Source organism: Caenorhabditis elegans, chromosome V (assembly GCF_000002985.6).
Source record: "Caenorhabditis elegans chromosome V".
NCBI classification, from domain to species: Eukaryota; Metazoa; Nematoda; class Chromadorea; order Rhabditida; family Rhabditidae; genus Caenorhabditis; species Caenorhabditis elegans.
This window is the reverse complement of record NC_003283.11, coordinates 14,663,160-14,679,122: the sequence shown is the minus strand read 5'-3', so window position 1 is coordinate 14,679,122 and position 15,963 is coordinate 14,663,160. Positions and strand designations below refer to the sequence as shown.

Here is a 15,963-nt window from a genome sequence, read left to right as displayed (position 1 = left end):
ATCAAAATTGTATATAAATTGAAAATGAATCACATCATTTAAGAAAATGATTTAGAAAGCCTATAATTTTGTGATTCAGGTCTAATCGTAGAGATATTTGCTGGAAAAAATCCCATTTATATAGGTCTCTCAAGAATTTTGCAACTCAGCAAAAACATGTGACTGGTGAAGACTTACTTTCAAATTAACCGTTTTCATACCATTTAATCTTACAATATTACATTGTCACATTACAAAAACAAAAATGTAATAAAATGGCTTCAAATGAATGTGTCATAACTTCTGTTCTACAGCTCTACCTCAACAAATTTTGTGTGAGGAAGGAGGATGCGTAATTTATGTACGTATCTAATTTCCGGGGAATGTCCTTTTCTCTAATTACACAAAGTCCTATTTTAGCGACTTTTGGAAGGGTGAGACATATGTCTGAAAATTCATAAAATTCTTCAGGAGTTTCAGTGAACAACTTTAAGAACGTCTAGGAGTAGGAAAAGATTTTGAAAGCTTTAAGAAAATTTATTTTGGAAAAAAATCTTAAACTTTTTTCACCCATCAAACAATATCAGATTTCTTTCCCAGAATACTTTATTAAAGCATGCAAAAACGCCCACCAATCAGCGACACTGGCCACGCCCATCGCGTTCTTCTTATTGGTCGACGACTTCATTTTTGCGCACAATTTCAATACTTTTGAAACAAAATTGTAAAATTTTTTAAAAGCTTAACTTATCAGCGAAATGTACATAATTAATACCTTTTTTGCAATTTTCCAGTTGACCATAATGTCGCGTAGTGATTTGTGATCATGCTAGCTTACTCATAAGGCTTCCGTTATTAAAAAGCCTTTAGTTGTCATTGTTTTCCAGACATCATGTTTTGATTACTTACTAAAAATCCTCCTAAAAATCAGATTCCGAATAGATCATCTTCCTTTTTTCCAGCTTTTTTCCAGCTCTCCCACACTTTAAGCTTCTGATTTGTGAGAGATAGGTGGGATTTTGAGAAAAAAATCTCATAAAATACAAAGTAAGACGTGTTTTGAGGTTCGGAAGAAAAAAATCGCAAGCAAAAAAAAAGTGAGAAATTTGAGGAAAATGTCGACTCAAACTTTGGTTTCATGAAGTTTTCTAGCTTTTTTTTCTCGTTTTGACAACAAGGACTCCTTTTTGATTAATTGGTTTATCTGGATATCTCTAGGGAAAGTGTGAAAATGGAGTGGAAGAAGGCTTTTGAAAGAAGGAACAAAAGAAAATGAAAGAAAATGTTCGGAGATGAAACATTTCTAACGTCATTGAACTTTATTTTGGGAGATTCTGAGGAGTGGGTTCGATGGGCCGGAAACCGAAAAAAAAAGTGTGGGATACTGTGGGATATCGCGTGTAAGCGCAAAGTAGGCGCCTTGTAGGTAGGCAGGTAAATTAGTATTCGAAAAAAGTTCCCTAAACCTCTTTAAAACTATTGCTTTTATATTTTTGTGAATATCAGAAATTTGTTATCTACTGAAGTTCAGGAAAAAACCTCAAAATTTTAAAACTTATAAATTTTCAAAAAAAAACTCTCAAAGTTAGACATGGGCGCCTCTTATACGCTTTTTATCATTTTTGAACTAAACTTTAATTTTTAATATTTTCAAGCAAAAAAAATAGGTCTCATACAACTTCGAAACATTTGGTTTGAGATTTGAAATTTGGCTTTTCTCTGAAATTGTTTTGAATGGGACACAAGTTTTTGGAACGCTGGATTTCACAGTTTCATTGAAAAAAAATCACCCGTTATTTCAGGTGAACAATTTTAGCTTTTGCTGCAATTTTGCAAACATTTTTCAGAAAAAAACCAAGTCTAGACAAATCATGTATCCACCAAAAATATAAATATTTTTAATTCCCACTTAATCACCTATTTAATTATTTGTTCTAAGAAGTATTTCACAACTTCAGAAACATATGATTCTGCTTTTCACAGCCATGATTCAAGAGTTCAGTAAAAACTTCGAACGTACTGCCAAAATTCTCAGAAAAGACTTGACGTTTGCCATGTCAGAACTTGAAGATCAAAAACCTTTTTGCTTCCCGTTTTCGGAATTTTGAATTTTGAATTCGTTTAGAAAATTCCGAAAAATTCCAAACTCATTGTCAGTTATTCAAAAAATGACGGACTGACAAGTTCCTTAATTCAGTTTTTGAGGAAACAAGAATTCAAAAAATGATTTGGAATTTTTTTTTTGTAAAACTTGGGTGAAAAAATATAAATTTCCGATAAAATCCAAAAAAGTGAAACATTTTACTACTGAAAATCAGTGACATTAAATTATCGAAGAATGCATTGAAAATATCATTTTTGATACTTTTTTGTTAATTTCAAAGTCAACAAAATTGAATTTAAATTTGGGAGAAGTTTTATGATTTTTTGAAGTTTAAATGGGCATATTTTATAACATGCATAATTGGTATACTGAAAAAAAAAACAAAAAACTCCTATCATTTACTATTAGAATAAGAAAAACCCACAAAAACAACTCCATCTTTAAACGGAAAAATCACTAAAAAAAGATCACGAGACGCAAAATAAAGAAAATTTTTAAAAAGTGAGAAAAAGACTAAGAAAGTACAAAACTTTCTTTTCTCTTCTGTGATGGCTCCACGCACCGCCGTGTCAGGAGAGAGGAACAGTGTCAATTGCAGACATATTTCATCTTTTAGAGTAAGTTGAAAATGAGAGAAAAATGACTGAAAGAGAAATGAAAACATATTGGATATCTCCACACATCATCCCAAAAAACTCACTCTCTCCCCCAAAAACTGCAAGCAAAAAAGGAAAAAAAACGAACGTTCGGTTTCTACTTGGGTGGTCTTCTTAAATGTTTTAGTGTGACGTAGTGATTGAGGAACGCGTAGAAAAATGCAAAGGCGGAACCTATAACACATTCAATGCTCCTATTTTTTAGAGATAACCCGATTATCTCCGAGCAAGTATTTTTTTAGGCGGTCGGCGCCGGCTCAGGAGGGTCCTATCAATTGTGGCTTCTCTTCTTAAGTAAAACTTATTTTTTTGCAGGAAGATTGAAAGCAGGCAAAAAAGAGAAAGGAGAAGAGAAAACAAAAACAAAATGATGGAGAAGGGGCAAAAATAGAAGAGTCAACTGATTACATAAAAAATCCCAAGTGATTGAGCTCCCAAATGAAACCTGTATTACTTGAAAAACGACCTATTGAACATGATCCTAAAACAGAGGAGCATTTTTAACTTGAAAAAAGGATCTGACAATATTGCATAAAAACTGCTCACTTCTAAAAATGATTTTTAGAAATTTCATGAATAGGAATTTCTAAGAAAATGTTGACCTAAAAATTTCCAAACTGCTCCACTGCAACTCAATTTGTTTAACTATTAAAAAAACATTTACCATAAGTTTCAGCGTTCATCTGGAAGTCTAAAAGTGAGCTCAAACACTTTTTTGGTTCAATTTTCTCCTTTTGTAGTTATAGTTGGATTCTCTTAGACTCATAAATATATTAGAAAGAAAGAAAAAACATTTAAAAATCAAAATTGAAACTACTAAGTTCCTGTGAAAGTTGCAAAAAATTGAAGAGGAACAAACATTTTCTATTTGAACTAGAAAGCTCACATAAATGCGCAAGAGATGAACAATTCATTGCCTCTATCAGATACATTTAAACGTATATTGTCACAAGGTGAACGACACCAAAAAGTATTTTTCATCAGAATTCTAAACACAATGAATCCCAATCGTTGGTCCGCAAAAGGTTCTCAATATATTTTCGCAAAGACGAAGCATCTGTGTCCCTTGGGAACTGGGAATGGGCTGGAATGTGTCGGTAACTAGAATGTAGGTTATCAAAATTTCAAGCTTCCTGGAATATGGAACTTTGAATAAACTTTAAGATGATCAATAACCGAGCCACCTTCTCTTTTGTTACAACACTTCGATTTGAGATGCTCAATTGAATTTTGAAAATGTTTCAAAAAAATATATAACCAATATGTTCAACAATAATGTTTGACATCACTAGACAGCTGGATTTGAAATTTGGATAGTTTGGACTCTTAAATTTTTTTTAAAAAGTAAATTAATAAAAACCAAAGTTCAAATTTTTCGATTCTAGCGACTAATGAAAAATATCCGTAGAGATGTTCCATTCAAGCTAAAAAACAAAACAATTGTTAAATTTCTACAAATAGGTAAGGAAGGCACGAGGCAGGCACTGAAAACGCACCCGCCTCTAGTTCACGAGAGCAGTTTCCTACAAGATTAAAATTCATAAACTAAACTATGAAATGCAATTTATTCAAGCCTGAAAAACCGGAAATCTATGGAGTTTCCGATTTTTTATTCAAAGTTTTTATAGTATTCCGGGTTCACCAAAAGCATAATTAGAAACTTCCACAAATTTCGGAAGCTTACTGAAATCTCAAAATACTTTTTTCTAGGAAATGATCGTTTCATCTCGATCATAAACCAGTCTCTTCGTCATCTTCCATAATTCTTTTTTTTCAATAATTACCCCCCCCCCCCCCCCCTATTTCCTTCTTTTTTTATTCTATTCACAATACCAACTGAGCCAGACATACACATACGCTCTGAAACGTGAGCATTCGTTCGGTTTTCTCTTAAAATAAAGAAAAATAGAAAGACGATGAGCGGGGAACAATCTACACAAAAACTCATTAGATTAGGCATCCTTCTGTGCGGTGGCTTTTTTGTCTTAAAGATGCTGAAATCCACTGGAATAAGAGAGGGTGTTTGAGATTGGTGGAATCCGATTACTAGATGCTTCTATGTTATTCTACCGTTTCCCCCTGTTTTGTAGAGAAAAACATTTAAAATTCAATTCAGATCCTCATTATCATCGTCAGTTTATAAAAGGATGAGGAGGGAGTGGGGTAGAAGAAAAGGAAGACTGAAACAAAAACACATTTATATTGTTACATATAAGAACTGGAATGAAAATGAAAAGGGGATCAATTTCAAGAATTCATTAATCAAATGTAAATCATTACAAAACATTACAAAAGTTATTACAAAAAACATTCTATCGTTCAATTGAAATAAAATACTGAACTTTGAAACAAATAGAAACTGAAAATAAATTTCTTTCCTTAAATTTGTTTTCTTTTTTTTTCCTTTTTCACGAAATTTGGCGATTTGCCGAAACTTAAATTAAAAAAACTATTCCCAGCTATTGAAGGTGCAAGGTAGGTGCTAGAAGGCCGACAAGGCGGAGCTCTCACTATTAGTCAACTTTTCAAGTTTGCTCTATCAAACTATTCGACCCAACTCACAATACCCAAAGAACTTTGAGAGCCAAAATCTAAAAGAATCTCCTCCACTTGAAATAATTCAATTTGTTTCCAAACCTCAAATAGAGTCTGGCTGATTCATTCGAAGAAAAACGAAGGAAAAGGAAATGCAAAGAACACTTCAAAACTACTTGTATATGCGGAAATCAGCAGCTTAAATGTTTCAAATTTGGCAAAGATTGGTACACACCAAACTACAATATAACCTGGAAACGGGAAAGTTTGAAAATTAGTTTTTTAACAATTTTTAAATATTTAGTGACTTTTTCAAGAACCCCCACCATAAAGTTTCGGTGGTAGGTAAGCACGTCTTGATGCCTACGTGCTTGCCGACCGCCTCGTATCTGCTGTTTGCACAGTGTAGATTGATTTTTAGTAACCGGCCAGTTTTGAACATTTGAAAACAATTAACATAACTTTGGGAAGTAAGTACACGTGCTGGCTACAGGTAGGTGTAGGTAACCTTAAAGGAATTCAATTATTAGAGACTACAACGTAGCCTGGATCAGAAATCCAAAGCTATTATAGATTCTAATTCACATTTTTTATTTTAAAATAACAAATGATTCGTCAGGGATCTCTAGTAGCTTTTTCAATCTTCACAATTGAACGGAACATTTCCAGATCAGTGAGCTCTAAAAGAATACATCATTGCTCAACGAATTCAGCCTCTTGAATCCGGTTTCGAATGAATCCGAATTCGAATTCACCATCCAATAAATCTTTTTTTTTCTTTTTCAGCGCCAAAATGTTTTATTTTTTCTCTTTTTCCCTCTGTTGAATGATCAAGAATCCACTCGTGTGGGGTGTGCCACCTTTGGAATTAGTTTCCACTTAAATGAATATCTTGGGAAAAAATCTCCGTGAGCACTTTTTTAATGAAATGGGGAAAGAGGAGGGATGGTCAATTGAAATAGTCTCGATACTAAAAATTCAAAAATAATTTAATTGCCAAGAAGAAAAAAACACGGAACGGAAATACAAGATATTTGAACTTACTTTTCAATCGGATCAGAATTTTCAAATCTCTTTGAAAAAGAAATAATGAGTCTGGGAAGTGATTTCCATGAGGAATACTATTAAGATATTATCTGTACGAGGATAAATGTGATTTCAAGAATAGTTTTGAATCAACTTTCAGCTCAAGATTAGAAGCTAGAATAAGAAATTTATTGGAAAAAACTTGTTGGTCAAAATGCAATATGTCTATGGAATTGTCTATGGATTCTATGGATATCTATAGATTGTTACAATTCAAAAATACATAAATCCAAGATATGGGAGGACATTTTTTTTTAGATTTTGTATAATCAGTCATTTACTATTTATTTTTGATGTTACAGTCAATAATAAAATTTATGTTCATTTTTTTTTCAACGGCCAATGCAGCTTTTCCCATTTCTGGTTTTATTGTTAAAATACATTAAATTTGATAGAGCTGGAGTTTAATGCTTCAATTTGCCATAAAAAAGCTCTATGTTTCAATCGGAACAATAAGAATTTATAGAAAATCTTGAGTATTCAAAAAAACAACGAACATATGATAAAGTACAGAGCTATAAAAAGAACTCATTTATTTCTAAATTGCATTGTAACGAGTCTGTCAACTTCTTGACTCTTTAAAAGCTTATTCCGGTGTCTGGTGAAATTGGATAAGACTATCTATTTCTGTCTTTAGATTTCAATTTCCGAAAACTAAAATTTCCAATAATATTTTTATTTACAATTTCAAATTAGAACTGGAAAAAATTCAACATCGTTCAATAAATTCAGAATTCATATACCTAGAGCAATCCAAAACACAAAAAGATAAAAACTTTAACCAATGATTGATAAGTTTGTGGCAACTGATAGGTGTTCAAAGATAAAGGATTCTAGACAAGTGATGATCAAATAACTTTTTTGCGTTGTTTTTCGTCAGATTTTGACACCATGAATCTTCTCGAAATGTTACAAATTTCTCATTTTTTTTTGTGAACAGTGGGAGAGGTCAGGTTACATTGAGAAGAATCAGATGTTAAGTAAAATGATTAATTTGAAGTTTGAATTCAGAGGTTGTAAAAGCGTACATCAACCCGAAAAACGTAATTTCAGAACCAAATAGAGCTCGAGGATTAAAAAAATATTTTTATTTTCAAAAAGGAAAAGTGTATGGAAATGCTTTTAGTCTTCTGTTCATTTAAATCTATTTACTTTTTCTTGAGATATTACAGTTTTCATTTTAAAAATTGTTTTCTTAAACTGAAAACATACAATTGAATTCAGGTTTAAAAGTTTGCAGTTAGCAGGATTTTTTAAAGACAAATAGCAGTATTTAAAAATTGTGCTATATAATTAAAAAGCATAGAAAATATTTTTGTTAATTATAGTGCTTTCTGATAATTAATTCTATATATTTATGGTGCTGTGCTCATTTAAGAAATTTCAGTCAAGGGTTGCCTAGTGTTTTAACTTTAAAACAGTCTCAATTTGTAAGATGATCCTAGAAATTAAACGAAAAATCGACTTCCGTTAAAATTACAATTAGATTCAAATTCAATTCCAGCTGAATTATTTGAAAAAGCAGCTAGACAAAATACAAAAAAGAAAACAAGAACTCAAATAGTGAGTTGAATAATATATTGTGAAAGCGATGGCTGAAATTTCCGCAACATTAAAAAATAATAGGCGGAAGCGTTTTTCAAAGACAAAGCAATAAAAGTCATAATAACTTGAAACAGGAAAACAAAAAAATGTTTGGCTGGGAGCACAAAGCTCTTAGCCCCCGCCTCAAATAAATTTTTCCCGGCGCCGGATTTCGTTTAGCCCATTCGGAATGACCCGCAGGCGATTTTCAAACCAATTTTTCCTGGTAAATCACGTAGCTCTCAATTCATGAAAAAAACTGAGCAGAGAAAATATAAATATTTCTCAGAATAATCGTTTTTTTTGCTAAAAGTTTAATGAAACTTCGTAGTGAACGACCAATTCAGAGCTTATTGCGAGACTAAAGTTTGGGGAAATCGGGGGCAAAAATATATGAGGAGTGAATGACCTCTTCACTCACCCATTTTGCGCCCTATCGATAGTTTTTTTTGCATTTTTTTGCAGATTTTTTTGAAGGCGATTCCCGGTCTAAACACGGGAAGATGTGCGGGCGTAAGTTGCTTCCATCCCCATGGCATTCTAAGAATAAAGTGCTAGGTTTATATAAAATGTGATAAAACTAATTTTCTACCACAATAATGCCTACTTGACTAACTTGGGCCTACTCAAAATTCCGAAGACGGTAGGCAGGCATGAACGTCTTGTGACGTGCCTGCGTACTTTTACGCCATAGTTCTAATAATATCAAATTTTTTAAAGTATTTTTTTTAATATTATAGGCATTTAAAAATATAAAAATAGAAAATAAAAACAGAAAAAAAGGAAAAAGAATATCCAATATTCTATTCTTCCATTTTAAAACCGAACGTTCACTTAGATTGTTGATGTGTGTGTGTCTGTGTGTTCTCCTTTCTCACCACTTCTTCAAGAATCAAATTAGACGGCGATGAGTGAGAGACAGAGAGGTGGCTGATGAAAAAGTGAAGTACAAATTTCAGAGCACATTTTTAGTACTTGAAATGAAATGTGGTAAAGTTAAGGCTGTCATGAAGGGCTTCCGTGGGTACGCTTAAATCGCCGATCGCCCGGAAAACGCCCCATTGAAGAAACAAGTGACAACAAAATTTATGAAAATTCCCCACAAAGGTTGTATAAAGTTTAGGCAAAAACCACAGCTCGACCCGATGACATATTTAGAATAAACTTCAAATTTTAATTTCAATTAATTTGTTTAATGTGATACTGAAAGTGTTCGGTTAGTAAACGTTACTTTGGAAGTAGGCACGAGTCTAGGTACAAGTCAGGCTTTTCTGTGTCTACATTGAATACTCACTGGAACTCCTCCTAGCTCTCACTTGCAAACATTCATCATCATTACTCCTCCAAGAAACTGGGGGATCTGGAGGAAAATTAAAAGTTTAGCAGAAATGAGATGAGTACAAGAAATTGGAAGAACCCATATCCATTCTCTCAATTCCTTAAAACCATTGAATTTGTCATTGTGAGTGTGTGCATATTTGCCAAAGAGCCACGAATACTAATCACCAGCTCAATGTCGTTTGGCGGCAATGTTTTTATTTAGCACAAAAACGTCGTGTAGAACACTTGAAATGCCCCGAAAGTGGGTTAGTGAAAAGCTTTTTATCGTGCTTGAAATTGTAGAGGAAATAATTTGAAAGAGCTCTAGATTCGAAAAAATTCAGAAAATTATAGGAACGAGTTTATTGCATTGTTAGTGTCAGATACTTTTTTGGAAAATCTACTAATTTTGCAAATAAATGGCCAATTCTAGTCAATATCAAATTGTACACTGGAAGGAATGACTGAAATTCCACTTTTTCTGCTTGAACTCAGCGGATAAGAATCCGTATTAAATTTGGTTTTTAAATTCTGACAATCAAAAATTTTTACATTGGCGAAAAATGAAGTTTTTAAAAAATATTTCTCCAATACATATTAAGCATATTAAGCATTATGGGAAGTAGGAACTTAGCAGTAAATTTTCGGATTTCGGTTTGAGGATTTGAGCGGCACAGTTGAGAACAACGTTGGCGGATGGGACCAAATCTGAAAAAAAATAATTTGAAAATCAACGTATTTGCGTTATGCTCAAAATGACTCCAAAGAAAATTAAATTTTAAGAAAATTACCTAACTTCAACTAAAATCTCCAATCATTGATTTATGTATAGGTACATTTTAAATTCAATTGCACCATGTTGCTCCACTATTCTTCTATTTGGAAAAATATTGAAAAAAAAGAAAATAATAATTTCAAAAATATTAAAAACAGAATTGAAAAACAGAATAGAATAGAAACTCACAGTCTATTTAAAAACAAATCATTGAAAAAATTATTTAAAAAGGCCCAAATAACCGTGCTGACCTTTCTTATCAAATTATAAAATCTCCACTCGCAGGTTCGAAACAGCTTTTCGCCAAAAATCAATTATTTCGACATTTCGATTGCTCACCATGAGTTTTGATTTGGTGCAACTTCATGACGCCATGAATTAATGTGAGTTTGAGAGAAGTTGCCGATGGTTGCTGAGCGATCGCCGAGGATGTTGTCGGCACATTGTTAATTATTGTTTAAAGCGAAGGAGTTTCCGATTATATTGCCGGCAGGTATGCAAAAATCGATGACGTGTCTTAATGGTTGCTGGCATTCTCCGATAGCTCGATTTTATTGATTGCCAACAGTAGCCGACGCTTGCCGGTAGTTGCCGGCGATTATCGTTGATCGGCGGAATTTCGCCGATAGTCGATAAATGTCTTAAACCGCGCGTGAGCGAGTTATTGATCTAAATTTTCTTGTTTTTCAGTGGGTCTCGCTGCTGCTGTGGCAGTCTCTGGAGCGATCTTTGCCCTCGGATGTACCACCTGTCGACAAAAGAAGATTAAGGCGAGTGGGAGATTTGGTTTTTCTTGGCCACAGTAGCCAGCTTTTCATAGTAATTCTGCAGCTCCAGCGCCACCGGCCAAGAGTGGAGTTCCTGCAAAATCGGCGGAGAAGGCGAAGGAAGGATCTCAGAGATCGGCTCGTCTCAAGAAGGAGCAGAAGTCCGAGAAGAAGAAGGTTGGTGTGGATTTAAGGCGTTCAGTGTAGCTTTAAAAAAATCTTTTGTTTCAGAAGGAAGGATCGCAAAGATCGAAGAAAGCTCCGATCGAGAAGCCAGAAGTTGAGAAGAAGCCCGACGACTCAAGTGCAGAACGCTCCGTCCAATATTCAATCGACTTATCAGAATCTGGGATGATCATTCCTCATCTCTGGCAATCTCCGAACTTATCCGAATGCCCTGAGATTTATAAAAATGAATGATTTTATTTATTATGTTTATTTTCAATTTTGGTGGAAGTGTATGTGCTCTCAATTGACAATTCGCCACCTCCTCCTTCACCAGAGACGTGGCCGAACTTTGGATTTCTCTTTCATATTCAGAACATGAGAGTTGGTGGTAAAAGGGAGCCATTTTAAAGGCACTTTGTGCCATTTTTGGTCATGATTATTAAAAATTCAAAAAAAAAAACAGCAACATGTTTTTTCAATGTTGCTTCCGTCTTTTCTGAATTTTTGAAATTTCCAGATGCAACCGTGCGGACTTTTTTATTTCTAAACTAAACTGACTGGCTACAAAGCCAACTGATCTTATCTAGAATAATAGGTCTGGTAGAGAATACATATGTGTCGTCTGCCTCGTCTGCAGAAAAGTTTGGAAGAGTTGGACTATCCTCTAGAACTGAAGTTAAATCGGAAGTCTTCTTTGCGAGGTAATAGAGCAGAATTTATTTTGAAAATAAAGTTTTTAAGTTTTTATTTTTTACTTTCCAGGGTAACACATAACCGAAGTTATTGAGAAATAGATCTAGACTACATGAAATTGACAAATTAAGATATCAATAATTGGGACACCTCTTCCCTTTCAATGAATGCCGGCCCCCGTAGAATGCCTTGTGCCTCCACAAATTGCACATAAAAACCAGTTAGTTAGTAGGTTTGTGAGAGGTTTTTGAGCGTGCTTGAATTGCTAGAATTAAAACTAATTCAAAAATGTTCAAAAAAATAGAAAAAAGTTTATTGCTGTATCAGAAAACATTCGTCGACTGTAAAAACTACTTGGGGTACTTTGGTGAAGTCGTGGCCATTCCTCCTTTCGAATCTTCCTTTGCCTTTTCCATCTCGTATTCCTGAAATATTTAAAATTAAATCATTCGGAATAAAACTACACGTCACCATAAACATCTTTGTGGCATGTGCATGAACTCCGCCATAATGTTTCTGATAGAACTTATCCATCTGAATCTTTTTCTCATCCGAGAAAAGCGCATCCCAGAGAGTTTGAGGCTGTGGTGGCTCTCGTTGTTCACCGTCTCCCGGTGTCAGACAGTCATCAACGTTTGCAGTCATTCCAAAACGGAATACTGGAGGATCCAACTCGAGAAGGTTGCTGGCCTCGAAGAAGATCACCTGGAATAAATAAATTTTGCAATTGTTTAAAAAAAAGGGGTCTCATATTTTAATAGCTTTTACTACCTAACTAGGCCTTGGACAAATATCCAACTACAAAAGTTTTGATCTTTGATAGTAAACGACATTTTGACTCAAGGTTTCTGAGGTCAGCAAGTACAAATAAGCACGATTGTAGGTCTTTTTTACCTCATTTCTAGTCATTTTTGGACCATGAAGATTAAGCCATCTGAAGCACGCAATCATCCAAACTGTAGAGATGAGACCAGTAATAAACATTGGGGCAGTGGAAAGTAAGATTGCTGAAATTATCAAAATTGACCAAATTTCCCGAATTGTTCATTACCTCCGAATCCAAAAGTTAGCATACAAAGCACAGAAGCGGTGAAGTTGTACTTGTCACTGAATCCCTGAAATGTGTCGGCCGAGTCTGTTTTTTTTGCTGAAAATTGAAAAGTTTGTGAAACGAAATTTGAAATTTTTACTCAAAATACTAAGAAAGACATAGAGGCTTTTTGAGCCTTCAAGGCAACGTACGCCTGCATCATGTACTGAAATAGGCAAAGAGGAGGCGGTAGGCCTGTATGAGAGAAACACTAACTTACCTCCGAATGCAAAGTCGGTAGAAGAAGTTGGTGAAGACTCCATCCTTGATTATTTAGTTTCGATCAAATATGCAAAAATCGAAAGCCAAAATAATTGGAATCCAAATCAAAAATTATTTGAAAATTGATAAAAATAGTAATAAATAGTTTATTCCAAATCATGAATAAATACACGTCAGCAATTTTGATAAAAGAGAATGAATCACGTGTAATTCTATTTATCCTCCCCATGAAGTGGATTCTTCTACTTCTTTTTCGTGTTGATGCCGAAGAAAAACGTTAAGAAATTTGCCAATTTGAGTGCTAATAGTTGTCATATACGGCTCTACAGTACCCGTGAACTTTCTCCAGAACATGTGCCAATCCTGCTCAACGCCATCGGAAAGAAGATGACTTCGAAGCTGAAATGTATAAACTTTTTGTAGAAAAGTGACCGATTTTTAAGTATCGGTTTGAAATTAAAACTAACCCTCAACCAGGTGTCCATCATTTGCTTCCACATTGTTCGATAAGTTGAGTAAACGTCTTGCTTCAAAGAATTTTGCATTGCTTTCTGAAATTTTTGTCTGTTTTTTTTATATTGAAAAACTAATTTAATTTTTCCTATTTGCTCTGCTTAAAAAAACTTCACTAAAGAAATGAAATTCTGATAAAAAAGAACAAAAGAGTTGAACTACAATTGTAGTCATTACCAATTGTTACAGACATTACATGAAGTCCTCGCCTCTCCATTTGCCCACATATTATTTTCTAAAGTAGTCAACAGTAGTTCTACAGTAATACTTCATATGTCTTTATGTTGTCCTCACAAAAATCTAGTGACCGTGAGTAAACTGTAAATCAAACAGTAGTGTCAAACTAACATAAATCAATGCTTGGCTGTATTCTGGAGTTGTTGCTGCAAAAGGACGAGCATGGGTTGGCATTTGAACTTCATATTTCCATTCTGAAAATCGTATTAATTTTTATAATATGTACCAAGATGCTGTTAACCTTTAATATGATTACTGTGAGGTACATTATTTTGAATTTCAGGTCCTGGGAGAGAGTTCAAAAACTCTGCTGAGGATGGGAATGGTCTCAAAGTGGGGAAGCTTTTCCATTGACTTTTGGTTTTTGGAGGTGGTGTGGTAAAAGTGAAGGTTATTGGTTCAAGGGTTACTCGATCTGAAATTAAGGTTTATAATTTTGTAAAAATATATTCAAAGACAGACAAATCAAAAGCAAGTTCAAAGCAAACATTCCTCTCACTTCCTCAAACTTGAACTTTAATTCAATAAACTAAACAAACAAAAATTCAAACTCACTGCCAAATATTGGTACATATCCCGTTTGAACATTTGGCAGAATGGGAGCACAGTCAACAAGGTAAAGGGTCGTCAATAGATGAAGCGTAGTTGCTCTGAAAACTGAGAGTTAATAGAAAAATAGAAGATAATTTCTGTGAAATGATTTCGTGAAAAGCGTAGTGTTTTCAAAATCATACGCTTGCTGGAGAACAGCTCTGCTTTTGCTAGGGGGCCTCGAAAAGAAAAAGCTCAGCCACAGCCATAGACTGAAAAATTGTCTTTTGGAAAATCAGGTAAAATTCTGTTTTAAAAACAGGTTTTATTTCTCAACTTTGGTAGCTCATACTGATTTGCCTCAAACATTTTCCGCCTAAAAAAGTTAGTATAATTTCTTTTTCAATAATTTTGTATTTGGTTTTTTTTAAAATTTAATCAAAATAAAAACCGTAAAATAGGACTAATGGAGTGCAAAACTAATAGAGACAATATGCCAACTTTGTATTCCACTTTTCTGGTTCCCAACTGTACTATATAATATATTTGAAGTTTTCAGACTTTACCTGAATGAGATCATTGCACAATAGCACTGTCAATTGAATTACGCAATGAGGGGGGCTTAACCGATCACTAAAGAATTTGACGGAAAACAGGCGGCACATGCAAAAGTGGGCAGAGCTCTCCTTATTCGATGGAAGTATGGTAATTGAATACCTCATTTTCCCCTCCATTCTTCTACTTATTCAGTAGAGAACGATTCAAGTAAAAACAAACAGGCAATGAGAACAGGCGTCCTTCTCTCGGGCACCCGGTTGAGCATGCACAACAAACACGGGTAGCCTCTAATATGGTTAGGAAGGGCGCTGTGCAAATACAATATGATCTCGATTGTAAAAGAATCATCGGATTCCAAGTTTCTGTTTGAATGGTGAGCATGCTTGAAGAGCCCCGCTATGCAAAAGAGCAATAGAGCAGCAAAAACAAAAGAAATTTGAAGCGATGGGAAAAAATCAGGAAGCGAATGGGTTTTATGACGCTTTTTTTCCGGTCACACCTTGCTCGACAAACCCATGTAAATTGATACTAAGCACTTGAAATTGTCGCGACTTTTTTTTTGATGTAACACTTTAATTTTGGAAAAATTGTGTAGGGAGTTTCGAATAGTTTATAGTTCAAGCATATTTTTTTTATTAATTTAAAAGTTATATTTGAATTTGAAATTGAAATTTTTCCATATGGAATGACGAATATTCTCGAAAAAACAAAAAATCGAACATTTCTGATTTTTGTTCGATTCATTTTTTTTTCTGCTGAAAAGTTCTTCTAGAAATTTTTCAAAAAAAAAAATGAAACCCGTATTTTTTGAAAAAGCACTCTTGATTTCAATCAAATATTTGAATACCGAAAAAATAAATAAAATGTTTAACTGTGTTTGAGTCTTCTCATATACATCTTTTCGATAATTATAGTTCAATTTTACAGTTTCACCTACAGGCTACATCTAGAAAAAATCGATAAGAGAAAAACTAACCGCACAAATTCCACAGCTCCCATGACTTGATCTGAATGCTCTTTCAAAATGAGCCAAGCTTCTTCTTCTTTTTCTCAATTTCAAAAGTGTCGACTCCGCGTTTACAATGTATTGTTTCTTTCCGCACCCTCTTGACGCCCATCTTCCGTCCGTTTACATTCGAGATTAT

The 15,963-nt window shown here is 34.1% G+C and overlaps 2 protein-coding genes, 3 non-coding genes and 1 pseudogene across 7 annotated transcripts; 2 read left to right on the top strand and 4 right to left on the bottom strand.

Moving 5' to 3' along the window:
• Window positions 1-4,802: 4,802 nt before the first annotated feature.
• On the bottom strand, window positions 4,803-4,895 carry C47E8.14. The gene has a single exon (NR_069992.1). It is a non-coding gene; the product is annotated as an Unclassified non-coding RNA C47E8.14 (non-coding RNA).
• On the top strand, window positions 4,803-4,895 carry C47E8.13. Its single transcript, NR_069993.1, has one exon. It is a non-coding gene; the product is annotated as an Unclassified non-coding RNA C47E8.13 (non-coding RNA).
• A 4,887-nt stretch (window positions 4,896-9,782) lies between these two features.
• On the bottom strand, window positions 9,783-10,170 carry C47E8.12. Its single transcript, NR_069991.1, has 2 exons — window positions 10,056-10,170; window positions 9,783-9,972 (listed from the first exon to the last, which is right to left on the bottom strand). It is a non-coding gene; the product is annotated as an Unclassified non-coding RNA C47E8.12 (non-coding RNA).
• Window positions 10,171-10,379: 209 nt separating this feature from the next.
• Window positions 10,380-11,226, top strand: C47E8.10 (annotated as a pseudogene). Its single transcript has 4 exons — window positions 10,380-10,422; window positions 10,730-10,813; window positions 10,871-10,983; window positions 11,038-11,226. Coding segments are annotated over exons 1-4 (429 nt in total).
• Window positions 11,227-11,964: 738 nt separating this feature from the next.
• Window positions 11,965-13,095, bottom strand: C47E8.1 (uncharacterized protein). The gene is made up of 5 exons (NM_074222.4): window positions 12,978-13,095; window positions 12,719-12,814; window positions 12,562-12,674; window positions 12,139-12,372; window positions 11,965-12,092 (listed from the first exon to the last, which is right to left on the bottom strand). Exons 1-5 carry the CDS (start codon window positions 13,018-13,020, stop codon window positions 12,018-12,020), a joined length of 561 nt encoding a protein of 186 aa, NP_506623.2. The 5' UTR covers window positions 13,021-13,095; the 3' UTR covers window positions 11,965-12,017.
• A 14-nt stretch (window positions 13,096-13,109) lies between these two features.
• C47E8.9 (uncharacterized protein) lies at window positions 13,110-15,817 on the bottom strand (the record flags this gene model as incomplete). Of its 2 annotated transcripts, none has more annotated exons than NM_001276959.3 (6): window positions 13,110-13,378; window positions 13,447-13,530; window positions 13,841-13,923; window positions 13,971-14,144; window positions 14,285-14,379; window positions 14,827-15,599. In NM_001276959.3, the coding sequence occupies 6 exons, from the start codon at window positions 14,838-14,840 to the stop codon at window positions 13,196-13,198; spliced, it is 633 nt and encodes a 210-aa protein (NP_001263888.1). In that variant the 3' UTR covers window positions 13,110-13,195. The 2 variants fall into 2 exon arrangements, with proteins under 2 accessions (NP_001263888.1, NP_001023718.2); NM_001028547.3 differs by lacking the exon at window positions 14,827-15,599 and adding an exon at window positions 15,795-15,817 and having other exon boundaries at window positions 13,112-13,378.
• Between the last annotated feature and the right edge of the window lie 146 nt (window positions 15,818-15,963).